At 42.1% G+C, this 22,995-nt stretch overlaps 1 protein-coding gene across 1 annotated transcript in view; it reads right to left on the bottom strand.

Annotated features, from left to right (window-relative positions):
* gria4a (glutamate receptor, ionotropic, AMPA 4a) overlaps window positions 1-22,995 on the bottom strand; it is a gene marked incomplete at both ends in the record, with an annotated part of 485,354 nt that overhangs the window by 208,973 nt on the left and 253,386 nt on the right. Inside the window, one exon of the mRNA XM_084308626.1 lies at window positions 19,700-19,810. Coding sequence (XP_084164752.1) covers window positions 19,700-19,810 — 111 coding nt within the window. The remainder of the gene's footprint in view (window positions 1-19,699; window positions 19,811-22,995) is intronic.

The raw sequence follows: 22,995 nt of genomic DNA on the forward strand, positions 1-22,995 counted from the left end.
AATAATAATAATAATAATAATAATAACTTTATTTGTATAGCACTTTTCATACAGAGGTTGCAGTTCACAGTGCTTCACAACAGTTTTTCTCTGGTCTGCATCCTTTTAACAATTGTGTGTATTGCGCCGTACTGTAATTTGTACCCATTCTGCAATCTGTTAAATAAAGTTTTCATTCATTCATTCATTCATGAACAGCAGATCAGCTGTTGCAGATCACCGCGGCGAGTGATGAACAGCAGATCAGAATGCATGAAAACACGACTCACCATACTCACTGGCCGCTTTTTCAGTCCTCCAAAATCCCTGCTAATGTTTGAAACATGTCAAATATCCACTCGCCGCCCTCCAATTCCAGATTGGCGTTGAATGCAGCTACTTTATCTGCCAACTTGAACACAGTTATCATCATTGCCTCGTTGTTATTGTTGTTGTTGTCGCCACGCAAGAATCACCGACCTGTTGCGATAAACCCGTATTTTAAGTATGACTCCAGTTTATTAAAAGAAGCGTTGTGTGTCTTGGAGGTCCTCTTCTGGCTCATCAGTTGGTATTTCCCCGTTGCAAAGAAGCTATCCAAAGAAGTTTTTTTTTTAACACATTTTGTTACTCACTCACATCTCGAACGCGGACGTGAAAGTGCGTTAGGGAAATATACACGCGGCCCGGTGGGACTATTCCATTGGTTCTCCCAGTCCACATGACCATTTCTAGCATTTCAATTGGCTATAGTGACAGACATGCTTTTGATGACTACCGGTAGATAGATACAGCTTCACAAAGACACTCTGGCGTCCCGAGTGAATATTTCCTGCGCGTAAAATAAATATCATATTCTCAAAATAATCTGACGGGCCAGTAATTATTGCTGGCGGGCCAATGTCGGCCCGCGGGCCGCCTATTGCCGACCCCTGCTTTACAGTTTTGGGTAGGGCGTTCCACATTGATGTGGCATAATTGTGAAACGTGTTTAGTCCCTTTTTTTAGCCGAATCTGGGTTTAACATGATTTGTGGAGCTCCCTCTGGTGTTGTGATCGTGGTATTCACTGACCTTTGGGAAGTATTTTGATATGTACATGGGTACCTTGGTCGTGTAGTGTATCTTGTAGACCAGGCCCATTGCAAGTTGCTGTACTCTGTCGTCTACTCTAAGCCATCCTAGGTTGTCAAAGTGGGCAGGGGTGAGGTGGGTTCTAGGCAGTGATGTACCTGAACGCGTTCAATGAACGATCGTTCATGACCGCGTTCGTATTTTGGGCGAACTTGAACTGAACGTACTGTATATCCGCTAAATGAACGTAATTGAGAACGCGTTCATTCTCAGCCCTGTGTAACGGAGTTCAAAAGTGCGTTCATTCTCAGCACTCTATTATAACGGCGTTCAAAGATGTGCCATATTTCATAATGCATTTCAGCCGAAAACTCAGTTAAAACACTGTAAACAGGCTTAAAAATTATGCGTAAAACCACCCGATCTGGCAACCAGCCTGTCACCCCCTGCCACGTCATCAGACTCCTCCTCACAACAAGCAGTGGAACAGGAATCTGCGCACAGAGCCGCAGAAGCAGCAGCACTCGCTCAGTCGGAGTCAGACTCTACCTCTAGACGTCACGTCGGCGTATGCATTTAAAAGAGTTTACAATTCAAACTATTTGATAAACTTCTACTTTCAGCCCGGAAATGCATTCTGATAAACTGGATTAAGGATAAGCCTCCATTTTTACAAATGTGGTATAGAGAGATCTTCGGTGTGCTCCTACCCCATGAAAGACACTGTGCAATGCATAGTCAACAACGCTTCCTTTCAGGAGGTGTGGGCCCCACTATTAGACTATTTTCCTGCTGAAATGTATCGGATCCTTCTAAAGGCCCAGTGCCCCATTGTATGGACAGACCTAGGATAGGAAAAAATAAATATATGTATGTCTACATGTGAATGGGCTCGAGGCAAGTGCAATACTGTACAGTGCCTGTCTTGGTCTGCTTTCCTTTTTGCTTGTTTTTTTTTTGTTTTGTTTTTGCTTGCTTATGGTGTGGATGATGGCATAGAGATGAACTGGAGGACCCCCCCCCCCCTTGTCCCAATGTGTGTTTTTGTAATGTAAGTAACTGTACGTGAAAAATCTATAATATTTTTTTTTAAAATAACTAAAAAGAACTAAATTCGTTCATTTTTGAAACCATGAACTTTAGTTCAACATTTTGAGTTATGAACTATGAACTGAACTAGTTCCTTTTAAAAATTTTGAACTGTGAACTGAACTAGTTCATGTAGAAAGTGAACTTTCCCAACACTGGTTCTAGGAGTCAGGTCAAGCAGTAGTCTGACTAGTTTGTTTTGAGATGTTTGTAATTTGGTTTTTAGTGCCTTTGAGGTGCTTTGGTACCATGAGGTGCAAGCATAGTCGTAGTACCCTTGAATGAGTGCTCCTGCCAGAGTCTTCAGGGTATTCTTGTTTATCAGAGAGGAGATCCGGTACAAGAATTTAGTTTGTTGGTTGACTTTTTTTATTACATTGGATGCCATTTTGTCACAGGAAAGATTAGCCTCTAGGATAGAACCCAGGCAGGTAATTTCATCTTTCCTTGTGACAATATTGTCACCCACTGTAACTGAGAAGCCGTCGGTCTTTGAACCGAAGAGAATGGACTCTGTTTTGTCCATGTGTAATGATAGTTTGTTATCGGCGAGCCATATGCAGATTTAGCCTAGTTCCGAGCTGAGGGTTTTTTTAACCTGTAACTTGTTCTTGTCAGAGACCAGCAGGGCTGAGTCGTCCGCAAACAGGAACAAGTTGCAGTCACAAGCTGACGACATGTCATTTGCATAAATTAGGAACAGTAGCGGTCCTAGTATGCTTCCTTGTGGAACACCACAAGGAGGGAGGGGGGGGGGGGTAGGGTACAGTTTATCTCCACAATCTGTTCTCTCCCCTCCAGGTAGGATTTTATCCAGCTCACTGATAGACTATCAAAACCAATTGATTTTAGCTTGTCAATCAGAATGGTGTGATTGACAGTGTCGAAGGCCTTTTGTAGGTCCAGCATGTCCATGCCGCAGTATTTGCCCGCGTCCACCTCTTGTTTGATGTGGTCATTCAAATAGAGAAGGCATGTGTCAGTGGAGTGGGATGTTCTGAAGCCAGATTGGTTCCATTCCATGACTTTTGAGATGGATGTAAGGATAGAAACAGGGCGGTAGTTGCCTGGGTCTCATTTTCTGCCCTTTTTGTGCAGGGGTGTTACTCTCGCAATTTTGAAGTCCCTGGGGACGTGTCCCTGTTTTATGGAGAGGTTTATTATGTGTGTGATGACTGAGGTGATGGCGGCTGCTGAGTCTCTGAGGAATTTGGAGGGGATGTTGTCATGGCCAGTGGCCTTGTTCGGTTGGAGGGCGCTCAGTTTTTTGAGTACCTCATCTGTAGTTACCATTTCCAGTTTGAAGTCGTCTTTGTGGACGCCTAGGTTCTTGTAGTATGCTACTATGTGTTCTACCCCATAATGCCCTGAGTGGGAGGGTAGTTTGTTTACCAGTGTTGTGGCTATGTTTGTGAAGAAATTGTTTAAGTAATTGGCTACATCCAGCTTGTCTGTAATGAGCGTGTTGTCCGTCTTTATGTTTATGTTTCAGAACCTGGGTTTAAGTTTTTTACTGAAGCCTAGTTGATTATTGAGTAATTTCCAAAGTTCACATGGTTTATTTTTGTTTTCCTCAGTTTTGTCATTGATGACATTTTACGTCATTTCTTAGTCTGTTTCTTTCTAGTTTGAGTTCAGCATCAACTCAAGCATCAAGAAGCATCAAGATCGTCATGTTTCTTCACTGTATTACAAAACAGCTTTCTCAGGTGGTTCATTTTCAGCACTTCTTGGTTGACAATTATTCTTTGCCGTATGATCCCTTTTATTTTATTTGTACATTGCAGACAGGACAAATTGAAGAGGAGGTTGAGCCGTGATTTCCCCCAGCTGGTGTTTCACTCCCCAAGCAAGCGCAACATTTGTGAACTGGTTTTTGTTGATACACTGTCAGCTGATAAGCTGATCGATAAGGATGCTCAATGAAACTATGTAACAACCCATCATCTACACTCACTGCACACACATCCACATGCACACACTCACTTTAAACACTCACCTTAACACTCACTTTAGACACTTTAACACTACATTATATTTATCTATTATTATTAAAGAGATTTGCACTACATGCATACTTCATTTGCACCTTACCCTAAAGTTTTGTACCTCATTTTCTGCATTGTACCTCACTGTTTACTTATTTTACTCTGTATTGTATATTGTATATATTGTGACGCGCCTGGTGGGGTCCAGACTCGCCACGGTTAAAATACAAACTAATTTGAATGTCCATACAAGAGCAATATCAATCAATACGAATATTTATTGAATTAAGGCAGAATCCAGTTTGATAGGCAAGAGAATGGTCGTAATACAGTTCGATGGTCAAAAACACAAAACAGCCGACAGAAGGGCGGTCAGGTGGCGTAACGGAGATTGCGTTCGTCACCAAACCCCGGAGCGGCTAGATTCGCCTGTTCGAATCCAGCTCACAGCTCCGGGGTTGTCACCAGCTTGGCTGGCCGTTCACACTAATACAATTGGCAGTATTAGAGGGTGGGAGAAGCTGGCGGGGTGGGTCCGGGTCGTTGTAAACAGCGACTCCTACAGTTCGGTCGGGGCGCCTGCTAAGCGCGGATAGGACTTGAGTTGGATAGTGTGATCCTTCCACACGCTACGCCCTCTCAATGAGAATCCGCGCTGCCAGGTGAAAAGAAGCGGTTGATTGGCTGGACGTGTGTCGGAGGAAGCACGTGATAGCCTCCACTCTCCCAGACCGACTGTGGGGGGTAAGTGCGCAGCGACCAGGAAGGGGATTGGGAATTGGCATAACGACTAACATTGGGATGGGAGAAAATCGGAGGAAAATGGAGGGGGAAAAAGATATAAAAAAAAAAAACAGCCGACAGAAAAAGGGATTGTTCAATACTCAGGGTAGTCTTCCCGTCCAGGGTCAGTACACAAGGGGTTTCTCAGCCAGTCCAGGGTCCATACACAATGAACACCTTCTCGCCTTCACCTCTCCTCTCACTACCTCTCACCTTACACAACTCCGAATAACTCAATCTCTCTCTCTCAATACAACAACTCCAACCTCACTTCCGCTCAACTTACTCCTGACTAACCTAGTGGTTTGTAGTGTGTGTGTCTGAGGTGTATGCACGTGAGATGTGTGTGAACTAATGATGCGCAGGTGTATTCTATCAGTACTAATCAGCTACCTGATTGTCTCTACTCCTTCCGTGGCAATAATATCTCCCATCCTTCACATATCCATGAGAGGGGGGGGTGAGATCTACCACAATATGTATATTGAATATTCCTCTGTACTTATTTTCTTACTTACGTTTTACTTACTTTTTTACTTACTTTTTTTTTTACTGTATGAAGCACACTCTCATGGGCTCATATAGAAACATGCATTTCATCATAAAGTACCTGTATTTTATTGTGATAAATAATAAACAAACTTGAAACTTGAAAACTTGTGTATGTATGTGACGAATAAACCTCTTGAATCGATCTTGAATCTATTTTTGTACCTGCATTCTATTGTGTTTTTAAATGGAAAATAAAAAGGTTAATGACTAATTTATTGATTTGAATTTTTTTTGACATTATTCCAAATGAAGGGGATGGTGTAGTGTTTTGATTGATTAACTATCTTGATAAAAATTGTGTGGGTCTATTCTTTTTCTCATTATACTATCCACTGAACTGTTTCATATGTACAACCTGCAATCTTTAGAAAATTGTACCAGCCACTTTAATATTGCAGGTTGGAAATCACAAGGTAAAGTGTTTTTGATACAAATTTGCTGCATATCATGGTCTTGCAAATTATGTTCTGTAAGCTCAGACCCTACATCCACATCTTGACCTGCAGAACACGTTGTGGCCCATTTATCAGCTGTATCCAATCACTTTGTGTTGATAAAAACGCCTATAGCAAGTAGCGTATATGCATATAACATTGTTTTGAACCATTTTTGCAAAGGTTAGATGGCATGCTAACGTCACGTTAGACTGTTTACACAATGTGTTGTGGTCTGTAACTTGCCAACAAAGAGGCTGCTATTGGTCGAGTGCAAGACACGTGACAGAACTTGCACCAATGACATCAAATGTAACTACGCGATTACCAAGTATCCGTTCGCGAGGATTTAAAGTGTTGCATCGGGCTCACTTTTCCAAATCTAGACTGGCGAGGATATATTCCCTTCCAGATGCTAGCTGTGATAGATGTCATAACACCCCGGACAATTTATCTCACATGTTTTGGTCTTGTCCATCTCTATTTAATTTCTGGTCTTCTATTTTTGGAACTCTCTCAGAGACCCTTGATATTAACCTCCAGCCTAACTTCTTCACAGCCTTATTCGGCATAACACCCTCAAAAGGCATGCAAATGTAATTGCCTTTGCAACTTTACTTGCACGCAGGAGCATCTTATTACAAATGGAAATCAAAACACCCCCCACAAGCTTCGGTATTTCTGCTCGTCTGGGGTCCTGTCCTGAACCATGGAAGACTTGTAATTTGACCTGATAATCAGGGCCGCCTGGGAAAAATGCGAGGCCCTGTGCGAGATTTAAACCCAACCCAACCCCCCCCCCCCCCCCCCCCCCCACTAAGGGTTAAAAAAAATGATAAAAAAAAAAAATCATACATATTCTTAAATAATAGCGCTGCCCGAGGCTGGGCATGATACAGTCAACATATAGCAAGAGAGAGAGAGAGAGAGAGAGAGAGAGCTCCCGTTCTATAGTCAATATACAGTGTTATCGCTTTGTAACACTGTACAAATTTCTCCACAACACACATGTACAAGTGGCAGTAATGCAGAAAATCCAGCAAGGGAAGAAGCAGTGTAGAAAAACAGGTGGAGTTTTTGCCTAGCAATGGGAATGCTTTGGCTGTACTGTGTAGATAGAAGTACACACTCTAGTGTTGATGTCTTTGTTTACAAGGCTTCAGGTATGGTTGCTCTGCTACAAACACAGTAGAGCAGCTGTGTGCACATCCAACCTGTGCAGGATAAAACTAAATGTGACTGAAGGAAAAATTGCAATGAACTGACCGACACAATTGACAACTATAAGCAATGCAATGCTCAGAGAGAGAGAGAGAGAGAGAGAGAAAGAGAGAGAGAGAGAGAGAGAGAGAGAGAGAGAGAGAGAGAGAGAGTGAGAGAGAGAGAGAGAGAGAGAGAGAGAGAGTCTGTGATGATCCAGACAGAGAGAGTCTGTAGTCCAGAGAGAGAGAGATGAGTCTGTGGTCCAGACAGAGAGAGAGAGAGAGAGAGAGAGAGAGAGAGAGAGAGAGAGAGAGAGAGAGAGAGAGAGAGAGAGAGAGAGAGAGAGAGTCTGTGATGATCCAGACAGAGAGAGTCTGTAGTCCAGAGAGAGAGAGATGAGTCTGTGGTCCAGACAGAGAGAGATAGAGAGAGAGAGAGAGAGAGAGAGAGAGAGAGAGAGAGAGAGATGGGTCTGTGGTCCAGACAGAGAGAGAGAGAGATAAGCAAGACAGCTAAGATGAGCCCCTAAAGGATATTCAACTTTTAATGGAAGAACAAAACAGAAGGAAAAGATAACTTCACAAAGGCAACATGAATATAGATAGATCCAAAAGGACAAAGATCAACACTTAAATCCAAAGAGAAGAGGGTCTATACCAGAGAAAACAAAGCAGCAAGGAGCCAACGGCCGACATCAGCTAAGGAGGCTAACTGCAAATATAGTAGCCAGGTACTGACACCAGGTACACACCGTTAGCTACGACAGCTAGCCGTCCCGTTTGGCTCAATATAACATTAGCTACGTTAGCTAGCCGGCCCGCTTTGGCTCAATATAACATTAGCTACGACAGCTAGCCGGCCCATTTGGCTCAATATAACATTAGCTATGTTAGCTAGCCGGCCCGTTTGGCTCAATATAACGTTAGCTACGTTAGCTAGCCGGCCCGCTTGGCTCAACATAACGTCTACGACAGCTAGCCAGCCCGCTAGCTCAACATAACGTTGGCTACGATAGTTAGCCGGCCCGCTAGCTCAACATAACATTAGCTACGATAGCTAGCCGGCCCGCTAGCTCAACATAAGGTTAGCTACGATAGCTAGCCGGCCCGCTGGTCCAACAGAACGTCAGCTACGATAGCTAGCCGGCCTGTTGGCTCCACACAACGTTAGCCAACATAACGTTAGCCACGATCGCTAGCCGGCCCGAGAGAGGGAGAGAGAGAGAGAGAGAGAGAGAGAGAGAGAGATATCTCTACGGCGGGAATAGAATAGAGTGCATTAAAAACTCACCAAACGTCCAAGAGGATGGAGACAACCGCGTGGAGTTGATGAAGTTCATCTGCCGAACGACCGTCCTCTTCATCTTGGCATAACAATGCTGCACGCGCTCTCTCTAGGTTAGCTAACGCTAGTTAGCCTTTAGCTAAGCTACTAGCCGACATTGGCTATCCCGACTGAACCACACGTTAGCACTCGATATTATAACATAGCTAAAGCTAACTAGCTGTCCCTGCCTTTAGCTAAGCCGACATGGCTAGCCTGACTGAACTTTCTAACATGCAACAACTTTCATCTTCAGTCCATCTGCCGAACGACCGTCCTCTTCGTCTTGGCTGGCATAACCGCCAATGCTGCATGCGCGAAATAGTCAGACGCAGCTGACGCACGCCGGCCGACTGTACACATGTAACCCCTCCCTTCGTTGAAACCAATAGTATGTCTGCTGCAGAGCCCCAGAGCTCCAATAGTGTATCTGCAGAGCCGCAGAGCCAGGAACAAGTCAGACACATTCTACAAACGTGTCTAATGTGAAATATATAAGCATATAAGCAAAACTAGATTTTAGGTCTGTGATGAAAAAGGGCCTCGCGGGAAGGGGGGCATCGGAAAAAAAAATTAATTAATTTTTTGTGTGAGGCCCCCCTTCCCGCGAGGCCCTGTGCGACCGCCAGGGGTGCAGTGCTGGGCATACGCGGTCAAACGACGTTTGGGCTTCGTCACTGAGGCCGAAGTGCGTGCATCCTATTATTATGCAAAGTCTAGGTGGTAAGTACCGGCGCGACGACACAAAAATGACTCGTCGCCGGCACTTATCACCTAGACTTTGCATAATAATAGGATACCGACAACCAAATACAAGCCCTGTAGGTGGGGGGTTGCTTGATCTCTCGACTGGAAGGATGAGACATGGTGTATCATCTGTTCTGTGCGCAACCGAGGGAACATGTATGCGCGTGCGCGGGCGTTTGGCCTTCGCCCATATTACGACTGCACCCCTGGCGACCGCACTGCTCGCACACCCCCTGAGGCGGCCCTCCTGATAATATAGCTCGATGACTGTTGTAATATATTAACACGTTGGATGCCAGCCATTAGACGCGGACCGCTGTAGCTGGGCCAAGCGTTAAAAGATATGACTGCATGACCTTGTTTGTAGAGCTAAATCTGTATTGCACTGTAATGCTGCAACAATTACCAATGTGTTTTTGCACAAATGGCTTAATAAAGGAATCTGATTCTGAATCTGAATCTGAAATCTATATTCTATATTATAGCCATGGATATAATACTATAGTCATTTGACACTGTTTCTTCCGGTCAAGATGCAAAAAAGAGAAAAATGTTCCATGCATACATTCCCATGTTATACCGTGGTGAATATAAGTATGGTTTTACAGCGGTATGGGGTAATTCCTGAAATGCTGCATAATAGCCATATAGGTCAATTCTACTATTTGCATTGGCGTTTCTTGCCTATACACGCTAGTATTCCCGAATCAAATATATACAGTAGGTATTATGTTTCATCATGAATGCATGAAAGGGGGGGGTGGGGGGGGTCGTTTCTGATTATTGATTACCAGTAACGGCATTAGTATTAAACGCTAAAAATGCTGATCAGCTGGATCGGTATGAAAACATTGCACAATCAAGCCAGATTCCTTATACGTCTACGGATGTCCCGTAGACGTTTGGATGTGACCAATTGAACCTCTAGCCTTGCCGTCTACTGAAAATCTGCACCCGGAGAGCTTTCAGTGTAACGCAGGGTCTGGAACAGGGTTTACTGCAGCTCGATACCGCCACCTTGGAGAATCTGGCCGGTACTGCACCCTTGGCATCGCAGTAGGCCTTCTAACGGCAACATAGGGGTCCCTGGCATTGAATAGGGTATTACTTTACCTTGCGGGGGCCCACATCTGGGCCCTTTTTAGGACGATTTGCCCACCGGCACTTTGGCGACCCATAGTGGCTCGGGTGTGCATATTCTGTAATACAATATATATATCGAATTGAAGGCTTATTTGTTGCCTGTCGATAGCGAAATCTGACAATCCATTCAGCGGTTCTCGAGTTACATGCCGGTATTTGAGGCTTCTGAAAAGTACACGGTATTGCGCAAAATACCACTCCTGACTCTTGGGGCTCTAGTTCCGTCAATCATTTGGCGATCTCAAAAATGATTGTGAAGAGTTGTAGCCAATGAGTGTGGCTTTCCAATGATACCCCATCTGGGTATGTATGATCTAGGATCTAGGTGAAAAACTAACGAGCACAAACAGGAAGAGAAAAACAGCCGAATGAATTGAAGTCTATGAGAAAACTGAGTTTTTCTTTTGTACACAGTTTACCAAAATCACTCCTAATCACTAATTTCTGAATGGATCTTTATGAAATTTGGACATGTACTACATAAGGCTTCAGGCTATGAGTCCGTATGGATTTGTAAGCCTCCAGGCATTCTGGGGAAATACTACCTCTGGACTACTAACTACTACAGAAAGACTTGAGTAACAAAGTTTTTCTACAACTCAAGTTCAGACCTATGTTACTCTATTACGTTAGCACTAAAAGTGAATTTTCTTTCTGGAATCAGAAACTTCAGAATGTCATCTTTCAAAAGAGACCAGGCCCATGCATGTGCTATAAGTATAAATGTTGTTTTGGTTTGCAACAAAAGTATGCAGTCCTCAAAAACTAAAACTGAAATGGCCACTTTTAGGGGTGCAGGTTAAGCGGTTAAAATCGAGAAAAAAAAAGAAAAACGTAATATTTCGTGTCTGGCACCCAACCGCTGGCGAGCAAACGCGTAATATTACGTGAATGGCACTCAACGTGTTAAGCAGCCTTAAGCATTTACGTTCATAACGGCGATGAATACATCGTAAAGAATCCTTGACTTATGGTGCAGGTTTGAAAGTGGAAATGGTATATTGTAAAATGGGAACTGATTATGTGAAATATAATTGATAATATTCCCAAATAAAATACATAAAAAAAAATATATATAGAATTGCGCAACACCGGGTAGATTCTAAATGGAGATCGTTTTATTCCTAAATCTACACCAATACATTTTTCACCCGAGTGAAAATTGCGTAGTCCCCCGAGGTGGGAACAGGATGAAACGATAACACCTTATGGCCTACATTGACGCCCCCTGCCCCCGGACTACACAGAAACACTGTTGCGGCTGACAAAACCGTATTGCACATTGCATTTTGCACACTGCAAAAAATTTGCACATTGCTCATTACACAATTTTATTTGGGAACTGTTCATAGCCATTTTGTTATTACAATTTTATATAGTATAATATGTTATCTGCACTGCACACCTTTTATAACTGTATATAGTCATCTTTATTTTAGTCATTTGATATTATTATTAGTTTCAAGTTTCTTTAATAGTTGTCATACAGAAGTACAGAATACTTTCATACAAAATGCTTCTTACTGTTACGCTCCAGAGACTGTGCTAGACAAGATAGTATCAAATAACATAGTATAGCATGTAAATTAGAAGTAGAAAATGAGGTCACAGTGTTCAGTATAGACATATGTACAATGTTCGATGCAGAATAGACGTAACTGAGTTACCATATAATATACAATACTATGCAGTGTACTAATGTACAATACTATATAGTGCAAAGCAGAAATGGGATGAGGTACAATTTAGGTACAATTTACAGTAAGGTGTACGAGTTGTAGTGCAATCCTTCATCAATAAATATAAAGTGTGGGGAGTGGGTGCTACAGTGTGTTTGTTTAAAGTGGGTGTGTGCTATAAAGTGTGTGGAGTGGGTGCTACAGTGTGTTTGTTTAAAGTGAGTGTGTGCGTGTGGATGTGTGTGCTATGTGCGTTTGATGGTTTTTGTTGTGTAGTGTTCATTGTTCGTTGAGCAGCCTGATGGTCTGGGGATAGAAGCTTCTTCTGAGTCTTTCTGTGCTCGCCTTGAGACTCCGGTATCGCTTGCCTGACCGCAGCAGTTCAAAGAGGCAGTTGTTCGGGTGACTGGAGTCTTTAATGATTCTCTTAGCCTTGCCCCTGCACCGCTTGTTGTAAATGTTCTGGAGGGTGGGGAGCCCCCCTCCAATTGTGCGTTCGGCTGAATGTGTCACTCTTTGTAGTCTGCTTCGGTCTTGTGCAGTGCTATTCCCAAACCAGGAGGTGATGTTGCCAGTCAGGATGCTCTCTATTGTACATGAGTAGAAGTTCTTAAGGATCTTCTGACTGACTTGGAACTTCCTTAGGCGCCTGAGGAAGTAGAGGCGTTGTCGTGCCTTCTTCACAACACTGTCAATGTGTGTGGTCCATGTCAAGTCCTCGGATATGTAGGCTCCGAGGTACTTAAAGCTGTTGACTCTCTCAACCGGTGCCCCGTCGATGCTGAGGGGGCTGTAGTCCTTGACCCCCGACCTCCTGAAGTCCACAATCATCTCCTTTGTTTTGCTGACGTTCAGGGAGAGGCTGTTTTCCTGGCACCATCCTGCCAGGACCTTGACCTCTTCCAGGTAGGCCCTCTCGTCGTTGGCAGAGATCAGGCCCACCACCACTGTGTCGTCAGCAAATTTGATGATTGTGTTGCTACTCCGCTGAGCCACACAGTCGTGTGTGTACAGGGAGTAGAGGAGGGGACTCAGAACACAGCCCTGGGGGGCCCCTATGTTGAGGGTGATGGATGAGGAGGTGCAGTTGCCTGCTCTCACCACCTGGGGTCTGCCCGTCAGGAAGTCCAAGACCCACTGGCAGAGGTCATAGTTCAAGCCCAGGTCCCTGAGCTTGGCTATGAGTATGGAGGGGACTATGGTATTGAATGCCGAGCTGTAGTCGATGAATAGCATTCTCACATAGTTCCCCTTCCTCTTGTCCAGGTGTGATGCTGCTGTGTGCAGCACATGGGCTATGGCGTCCTCCGTGGACCTGTTGGGGCGGTATGCAAATTGCAGGGGGTCCATGTTGATGGGGAGGGAGGAGCAGATGTAGCCCTTTACTAGCTTCTCAAAGCACTTCATGGCTATGGAGGTGAGAGCTACAGGGCGTTAGTCGTTGAGGCAAGCAGGCTTGGATTTTTTGGGTACAGGGATAATAGTGGACTTCTTCAGGCAGGTGGGGATGACAGCCTGTTCTAAGGACAGGTTAAATATGTCAGTGAATACCGGGGCCAGTTGGTCGGCACAGACTTTTAGGACGCGGCCGGGGATGCCGTCCGGTCATGCTGCCTTCCTGATATTCACTTTTTTAAAGGTCCGCCTCACCTCATGCTCTGTTACCCTGAACACTGAGTCTCCATCAGCAGCAGACCCCCCCCCCCCCCCCCCCCCCCCCCATTGCCGTGGCTTGTGGGCTGGTGTTGTTATTACCGGCATCAAACCTTGCATAGAAGGTATTGAGGTCATTTGCTAAGGAGATGTCACTGTTCAGTTTGAGGGAGGTGCCTTTGTAGTCTGTCATCGTTTTGAGCCCCTGCCACATAGCTCTGGAGTCAGCCTGTTCAAACTGGAGTTCAATTTTATCCCTGTAGCGCCGTTTGGCCTCTGTCACTGTCCTCCTTACGTTGTATCGCGCCACCTTGTGGTCATTCATGTTGCCTGCCACTAGGCCGTCGTTGTATGCTTTGGTGCGCGCTTTCAGAGCTTCACGGACGGATTTGTCTACCCAGGGTTTTTGATTTGGGTAAACTCTAATTGTGGTAGTGGGGATTGTTTCTTCCACCAAAGTACGAACATAGTCCAGCACTGTCTCCGTGTAGACATTAATGTTATCTGTGTCGCGGAACACGCTCCAGTCTGTGCACTCAAACGCAGCCTGGAGCATCCCCCCCGACTCCACATCCCATTTCTGCACCTCTCGCGAGACTACAGGAGTGCTCTTGATTCTTTGCTTGTACTTTGGTGAAAGGAAAATGGCCGCGTGATCAGACTTACCAAAGCCACTAGCAGAATGAGCCTTGTAGCCACCCTTGAATTGCGTGTAACAGTGGTCTAGGATGTTACCGCCTCTGGTGTTACAAGTCACATGCTGATAGAAGTCAGGCAAAACCTTTCTCAGATTGGCACTATTGAAATCACCCACTACTACAATGGCGGCGTTAACGTTCGCTGCTTGGATTCTATTTACCTCATCGTGGAGTCTGGAGAGCGCGACACTATTGCTGGCTTGCGGTGGAATATACACTCCGACCAGGACGATCGCCGTTAACTCCCTCGGGAGGAAGAAAGAACGACACTTGATGGTTATATATTCCAGGTCTGGGCAGCAGTGGTTCGATATTATTATTATATTATTATTATTATTATTATTATTATTATTATTATTATTATTATTATTATTATTATTATTATTATTATTATTATTATTATTATTATTATTATTATAATTGTATTCTTATTCTATGCTAATTGCATTGTATTTATATTAGGGCTGTCAGTTATCGCGTTAATTAGATAAATTAATTACACAGCAAATTATTGCATTATTAAAATTAATGCAAAATTAATAAAATAATATATATATTTTTGTAATTTTAATTATTATTCATTCATTCCATAAGAACGTAGAATTTTTTTTTTTTTTAAATGGTCCATTTGCTATCTGATTCTAGGGACATCTATCTCAGGGAATGTATTTGTCTCAGAAATACTGTGTCTGTTACTAGGCTTGAGTAAATTGTAATGAACCAAATGAGAATATCGACAAAAAAGATTTGCTAAACACCATGCTAAAATGTTCCAGACCTGAAAAATCTAAGCAAATGAATAAAGGGAAGATGATTAAACAGAAGGTTTTGTAGATACAGTACTGAATTCTGCCATCCGGACACATGCAATTTGAAATATGATTATAGAATATAGAATATCAGGCCTAAAATGGTTATGCGATTAAAATGTGATTAATTAGATTAATTAATTACAAATCCTGTAATTAATTAGATATCGCCTGACAGCACTATCATTAACACAAACACACTGAGAGAAGACGTTGGTCTGACCTTGGGTTTACCATTAACATCAACACACTGAGAAGAGTGTAACGCTTGGGTTCTCTGGCTCCGCCTGAGAACCATGCACCCACCATTCTGACACCTGTCACTGGGCTTCCCTGTCACTTATCTCCCTGTCACTTGTCACTTATTGTTTGGGTCTCCTGATTGGTTGTCACTAGGAACGCTTGGTATGTCAGGAATGTGGTCGTACTTAAACCCCTGTCTCTCTACTTCCAGTTGTCGGATCTTCTCTTTCTCCTGCAGAGTACACGACGGTACCGCAGACACTGGACGTTGCTGTCTTTATTGTTATCATTATTATCTTCTCTCCTAGACGCCCTGCGTCAGTGTACTATCTGTTGCTATTACTCTAGGTGTACCGTTCTACAAATAAAGAGAACCACCGTTAACAAGTAAACAACTCTCTCTGTCTCTACTTATTACTCCACAACTGGAACCTACCTGTCTCCGTCGTAACAGAAGTGACTCTGGTCTGACCATCTGGGTCTTTTACTCAAAGTTTTGCCGGGAGGCAAGTGACATGAAATTATACTTATTTTAGAACCGATATATCAAATTTCATGAGTATTCACTCTAGTAAGAGAGTGGTGTTTAACTTGACACACAACAATGTATCCTTGTATATTTTATTGTATTGTTTGATTTTCATTATTCAGCGTTATGCTATCCTTTTGATTCTCATTAACGTTTATCTCCTCTCGCTCTTGTGTGGTTGTGATGTTTGTGGGGTGTGGGGGAAGGGAGTAACACTCTTGTTGTTTGTGGCAGAGGGGAGTTAAACAACTGTTAATGTTAGGGATGTTCGATATTGGCTTTTTTACCGATATTCGATATACCGATATTGTCCAACTCTTAATTTCCGATACCGATATCAACCGATACCGATATATGCTGGGTTTCCCCCCCCCCCCCAAAAAACGGAATAATTTCAGGTAATTAACATTACATATCTCTTGTCGTGGAGTTAACACAACATTATGCATACTTTTCACAATAAATAAAATAAGAATTTGTTCTTACTTGCTTGCCTGGGTAAATAAAGGTTAAATAAATGTTAAATTTTTTTTTACCGATACAGATAATTTCTAGGGATGTCCGATATTATCGGCCGATATCGGCAGTAAAATGTGATATCGGAAAATATCGGTATCGGTTTAAAAACAAAAAAAAAACAATAACAATATTTGTTATATATATATCCAGTGAAATGATTAGTTACCTGAAATTATTCAGTTTTTTTGGACGGGGAAACCCTGCATATATCGGTATCGGTTGATATCGGTTGATATCGGTATCGGAAATTAAGAGTTGGACAATATCGGAATATCGGTATCGGTAAAAAAGCCAATATCGAGCATCCCTAATAATTTCCGATATAACATTTGGATGCCAATATCGGTCGTAATATCGGTAGGGCCGATAATATCGGACATCCCTAGTTAATGTAAATCTTTTTAACATGAGACTACTGAGATGAGTAAAAAGTCAGGGGCATCCATAGAGAAGCACGATAATATGCAGAAGTTATACAACTTATACAAGAGAGAGAGAGAGAGAGAGAGAGAGAGAGAGAGAGAGAGAGAGAGAGAGAGAGAGAGAGAGAGAGAGAGAGAGAGAGAGAGAGAGAGAGAGAGAGAGAGAGAGAGAGAGAGAGAGAAGTAGATGCTGCCATGCTGAACTATAAGGTTGTGTGTGTTTGCATGACTGGTAATATTTCAGCATAATCATTTTGGTTTCATACAACAAGTCGTCAGTCATACTGTACAATAATAATAAAGTTCATATTCATATTTTGTTAAACCTCTAAAGCCTACATAGACAATGGTTCACCTGGACATAGTGTTATATTTTTGCCATTTCTGAGCTTATTCTTTGAGTCAGTATCAAGTGTTATACCTTTTATGATTCAGGGGAACGTACCCTTCATTTCTGATCAAGTCACCATCATACATTACCTTTGTGTGAACATACAATATTTGACATAATTATTATTTTTTTATAGAAAGAACCTTGTTTTTTATTGAATAACACCATCGTTTACCAGTGAAGTATTGTTTTCTCAACATGACATGTTCTATTTAGGGTTTTCTAACCTCCATGGGAGATTTGGTGCAAATACACCTTTTCCTCAATGAGTTACTGCCATATGAATATTGTTCTGGGCGTATGTTAGCAGACAATGTGAAAATATATCACTTTTGGTGTTCATATTAGGACCACTATCACCTCTGAGAGTAAATATAAAAGTATTATATTCCACTGGAAAATAAAGAACCTAATCTGTTGACATATGGAAGACTGCAGTATTCAAACTAATATTTGATTCATCATGACATAATAAATAAGTAGTAAAAAGTTAAAACACACACTCCTCACTGCAAACAAAACTGAAATAATAAATAAGTAATAAATAATAAACAAGTAGTAAAAACACACTACAAACTTGCACACACCACTGCAAACAAAACAGACATAACCAGCTTAACGCACGACCAGTGTGCACTCACTGACTGCATCTCATCTCTGGGGAGATTCCAGCGAAGGAGAACCAGCCCATGTGACCACTGACCATGTTATTAGCGAAATATGAGCTTATAAATATCTCCGCGCATTGCATCGGAAACCGGATGATTGGACGCGAGGAAATGACGCCGTCATGAAATTGTTGTAGTCATAAGAAAGAGGAGACCCAGGGGCGGCTAAGTGGCGCAGTGGGCAAGCCGCTCGCCACTAATGCAGGAGATGCTGGGTTCGAGCCCAGCTCTCGGCATTGCTACCAGCTTGGCTGATCGTTCATACTAACACAATTGGCAGTGTTAGGGGTGGGAAGCTGGTGGGGTGGGGATCGGACGCTGTGGACAGCGACTCCTACAGGTCGGTTGGTGTGCCTGCGCAGCAGAATCAGGAAGCAACGGGGGCGGCGTGTCCCTCCCACGCAGACCCTCGCCGCTGACAGATCGCGCTGTGCAGGTGAAAAGATGCGACGGCTGCCTCCTCGTGTACCGGAGGGGACACGTGATGCAAGGCTTCGTCCACATTGCAGCCGGCCTGTGGGAGGCATGGCCTAACAGCGTTCGAGACAGGGGAGGGAAGAATTGGACAATACGAAATTGGGATGGAAGAAAAATAGAAAAAATGGGAGAAAAAGTAGATAAAAAAAAGAAAGAGGAGACCCAGGGCTTTCAATGGACGTCGGAATTTCATAAAACTACACTACCCAGCTCACACCAGCCGCTGTCAAAACTGCAGCCGGCTGACGTGATGAAACAAATATTTACGTTATTTTCGTGATTATATCTCACGGGTCGAACAAACCTGAACGTTATTGCCATACAATACAACATATATTGTTTATTTACCTTTCTGTGAACATCTACAAAAAAACGCATTGCAATCTGGTGAAAAATGTCGGAGCTATGGACATTATACAAAAATAACTGTACTTTTGCCATTGGAAAGAGGAGATTTGGCCTGACCCATAGATTTATGACTTGGCCATAATAAGGTAATTTATAGGCCTGATATTCTATATTCATATTTCAAATTGCATGTGTCCGGATGGCAAATTTCAGTACTTTATCTATAAAACCCCCTGTAAATCATCTGCCCTTTATTCATTTGCTTAGATTTTTAGCATGGTGTTATTCACTGTCAAATATAAAAAAAGAAAGGTATAATAATATATATTCTCCTTTGATTCATTACAATTTACTCAAGCATAGTAACGTACACAATATGTCTGACACTGTGAATATATTCCGTGAGGTCCATAGATGTCCCTATACCAAGAACATGCAAATGGTCCTTGTAGAAGTGGAGCAATCTTCCATTTACTTGGGTATGTACTTTTAGGCAAATGTTCTGAAAATATGGCTAGGGCTTAGGAGGTTAATGATAATCAGCTCTATAAAAGACAAATAAAGCATCATTCATTTGTAAGAAACATAAATGAAAACGGTGCAGTTCAAGTTATATTCATTATTGCTTGTGAAAGTATTTGGGTGAGGTGACGTTAATTTGGTGAAGGGTAGTTTGGTGAAGGGTAGTTTGATGATGGGTAGTATTGTGAATGGTAGTTTGGTGAAGGGTAGTATAGTGAAGCGTAGTTTGGTGACGGGTAGTATGGTGAAGGGTAGTTTGGTGAAGGGTAGTATAGTGAAGGGTAGTTTGGTGACGGGTAGTATGGTGAAGGGTAGTTTGGTGACAGGTAGTATCGTGAATGGTAGCACTAGCAAGCTAACAGTGACAGCTGCCTCCCAGAGCCCAACTATTTTATGAAACAAGGGGGAGGAGCCAGAAGGACATTACCATGATGGTCGTCACGACTATTGTCCTGTTCTCCATGGGAGAGCTGTCGTTGCCAAATACATTCTCAGTCTGAACCAAGACCAGCTTATCAATATCATTCCAATAACCGATCTGATGGAGAGAGAGAGAGAGAGAGAGAGAGAGAGAGAGAGAGAGAGAGAGAGAGAGAGAGAGAGAGAGAGAGAGAGAGAGAGAGAGTGAGAGAGGACCACAGACAGGATTGGTAAAACATATCGGTAACACTTTATAATAACACTCAGTTATAAGACCTTTATAAGGTATTTGTAGGTAATGAACTAATCATGAACAAATCATTTATATACATTCGTAAATTATTATTAAATCATATATAACTATATTTGTATAACATTTACAAATTAGTTCTACATTATTTATAACTCATCAACATTGTTTGTACTTGATTTGTTCATCATTTTGGATGCCACGGACGACATAACACGTGTTATCAGCCCGCCCCCTGAATGCCCAGCACGACAATTATCGTTTTATTTTTTTATTCGCAATCTGAATTCATATTTCATCAACCGAGTCTACCGTTGGGAAACCAGCCCCATCGGGAGCTCAGATGTAAAAAATAAAAAAAAAATAAAAAAAAGGCGCCCCCTATCGTCTCCCAGATGGTAATGCACCCTTTTGGAATGGACTCAATGAAAATGGATGAGAAAAAAAAAGTCCGGAATCCACATTTTCCTCTCTCACGCATGTACCCCGAGCCGATCGGATTCATTGTGGAGCATCAGAACAGCATGGAATATGTGTTTACAGTATGTAGCATTGGATCAATAAAAGGATCGATTTTTGGAATGGCAATCAGGAATTGGAATAATCTTTTTGGATACCATCTGATCTCAGGTAAGGAATCTATTTGACCAGTCTTAGGATAATCAGACCCGTTTTCACGGAGATATAAGCTTTTCCCCTATATGTGATATGGCTGTTTGGCTGTGCAAGCAATCAGGAACTAAGATAATCGATTTTCAGCTTGCCTATATAGCGTGCATACGTACACATATACTATCGATAATCTAGCGTTTATTTGAAAACGATTCATAAATAGGCCAAAAAATTACAACGTTCTAGAATATTCCAGTACAGGGCGTTTATCACAGAATATTTTTATTTTCCTTGAAAACGAGGGCTTTTCAAAATGCTATAAAACGGAAATGAACTGATAAAAAAACAATCCGCTTCGACAATGTTGACTGGAAAATGAGTCATTGATAAGCGACGGGCAGATTAGACACATAGCCATAATTTAAAACATAGATTAGGCGATATTAACGCTAACATTGAAGTGGATGATGGCATTCAAGGGGGTAAAAAGGAAAATACGGCCGGCTCTGAAAGTGTTAAATAATGTTGTTTAATGTGTAGTAACACATTTGTAGATGCTTTGAAAAATGGATATGAAAAAACTACTATACTGTACTTCCATTTATTTGTTCATGTTCAACAAATGATTTGTTAAGACATTCATAAAACATCTATAAATCATTTGCAGATGCTCTTGTGTGCCCTAATCTAAAGTGAAGCCTATTCATCATTAACAAATGTCTAATAGTTTGTTTATTTGTGGACTTTTATGAATACACTCAAAGCAATTACCAGACTTGTCTTTTCATGTTTAACAAATGATTTGTTAAGACATTCATAAAACATCTATAAATCATTTGCAGATGCTATTGTGTGTCTTAATCTGAAGTGAAGACTATTCACATTCATTCATCATTAAATGTTGACTTTTTCATCACGTTACAAATGTTGTAGACAGCTTTTGGATCTACCCTTCTTTGTGACATAAAACAGTGACAGAATTAGGGTTGATAAATGCAATTTTATTAACACAAACAAAGCAACAACCAATAAACATTGTTTATAATAAAAAGAAAAAGAGTCTCGTTTGACACGCCATATACATGTAACCTGGGGGACACTAGGACCCAGGAGTATGTAGAGAAAGTCACTTGAGACTTGAAAGTTGAAAGTTCACATTTGTTCTCATCAGTTTGAATGGAGCTTACTAGCAGAGCCAATGAATTTATGCTGCCCCACGCTTTTAAGGTATGAGCAGGCTAAACACCCTTTTTGTTGGTAAATCTATTCCATCATTTCCGACCTACAACTTAATAGTCCTATATTTTGTGTAGACGTACTTGATGTGGTGGTTTCCTCATTCCTGTGAACGCAGTTGCTGGCTGGCTAATGTGCGCTCAGTATATGTATGTGGGCCGACGTGTGTATGCTACATGATGAGGGTAATAATTATTTGTATTTTCAGGCTGTATAGGCGCAGATACAGCCTGAAAATACAAATAATTATTACCCTTGTGTGTCGTGTCATCATCACATACCGCAATATACTGAGCACACATTAGGAACAAACACATCATTCAAATTATGTAACGTTAGCGCACCCACCACATCAAGTACGTCTACACAAAATATAGGACTATTAAGTTGTAGGTCGGAAATGATGGAATAGATTTACCAACAAAAAGGGTGTTTAGCCTGCTCATACCTTAAAAGCGTGTGGCAGCATAAATTCATTGGCTCTGCTAGTATAATGTGCAGCTCCATTCAAACTGACGAGAACAAACGTGAACTTTCAACTTTCAAGTCTCAAGTGACTTCCTCTACATACTCCTGGGTCCTAATGTCCCCCAGGTTACATGTATATGGCGTGTCAAACGAGACTCTTTTTCTTTTTATTATAAACAATGTTTATTGGTTGTTGCTTTGTTTGTGTTAATAAAATTGCATTTATCTAACCCTAATTCTGTCACTGTTTTATGTCACAAAGAAGGGTGGATCCGAAAGCTGTCTACAACATTTGTAACGTGATGAAAAAGTCAACAAATATTTAACAAACTATTAGACATTTGTTAATGATGAATGAATGGACTTCCGGTATGGTGAGCAGTGAGTAGGACGCGTTTTTCCCTCTCTCCCTCATGTTTTTTTAATTACTACGTTTTAAGACTCCAAAACCTCACAATTCTTGTTTATATGCCAACATCGATATAGCTAACTAAGTATTTATCGTCGCAAAGATGACATCCAAGACTCCAAGATCAAAACGGGGCGATGTTCCGAACGAGGAAGAGTCTGACGATACTTTTAGCAAGGCCTGGCTGGCCGCCCTGCTTGATAGCCACAAAGAGGCTATGACCACCGAGTTCAGAAAAGCCATTACCGCTTTGGAAGATAAACTTGACCAAATGAAAACGGACGTGGCCGACAATGCACAGCGGGTCGATTCCCTGGAGGAGAATGCA

Source organism: Notolepis coatsorum, assembly GCF_963971535.1.
Source record: "Notolepis coatsorum genome assembly, chromosome: 1".
NCBI lineage: Eukaryota > Metazoa > Chordata > Actinopteri > Aulopiformes > Paralepididae > Notolepis > Notolepis coatsorum.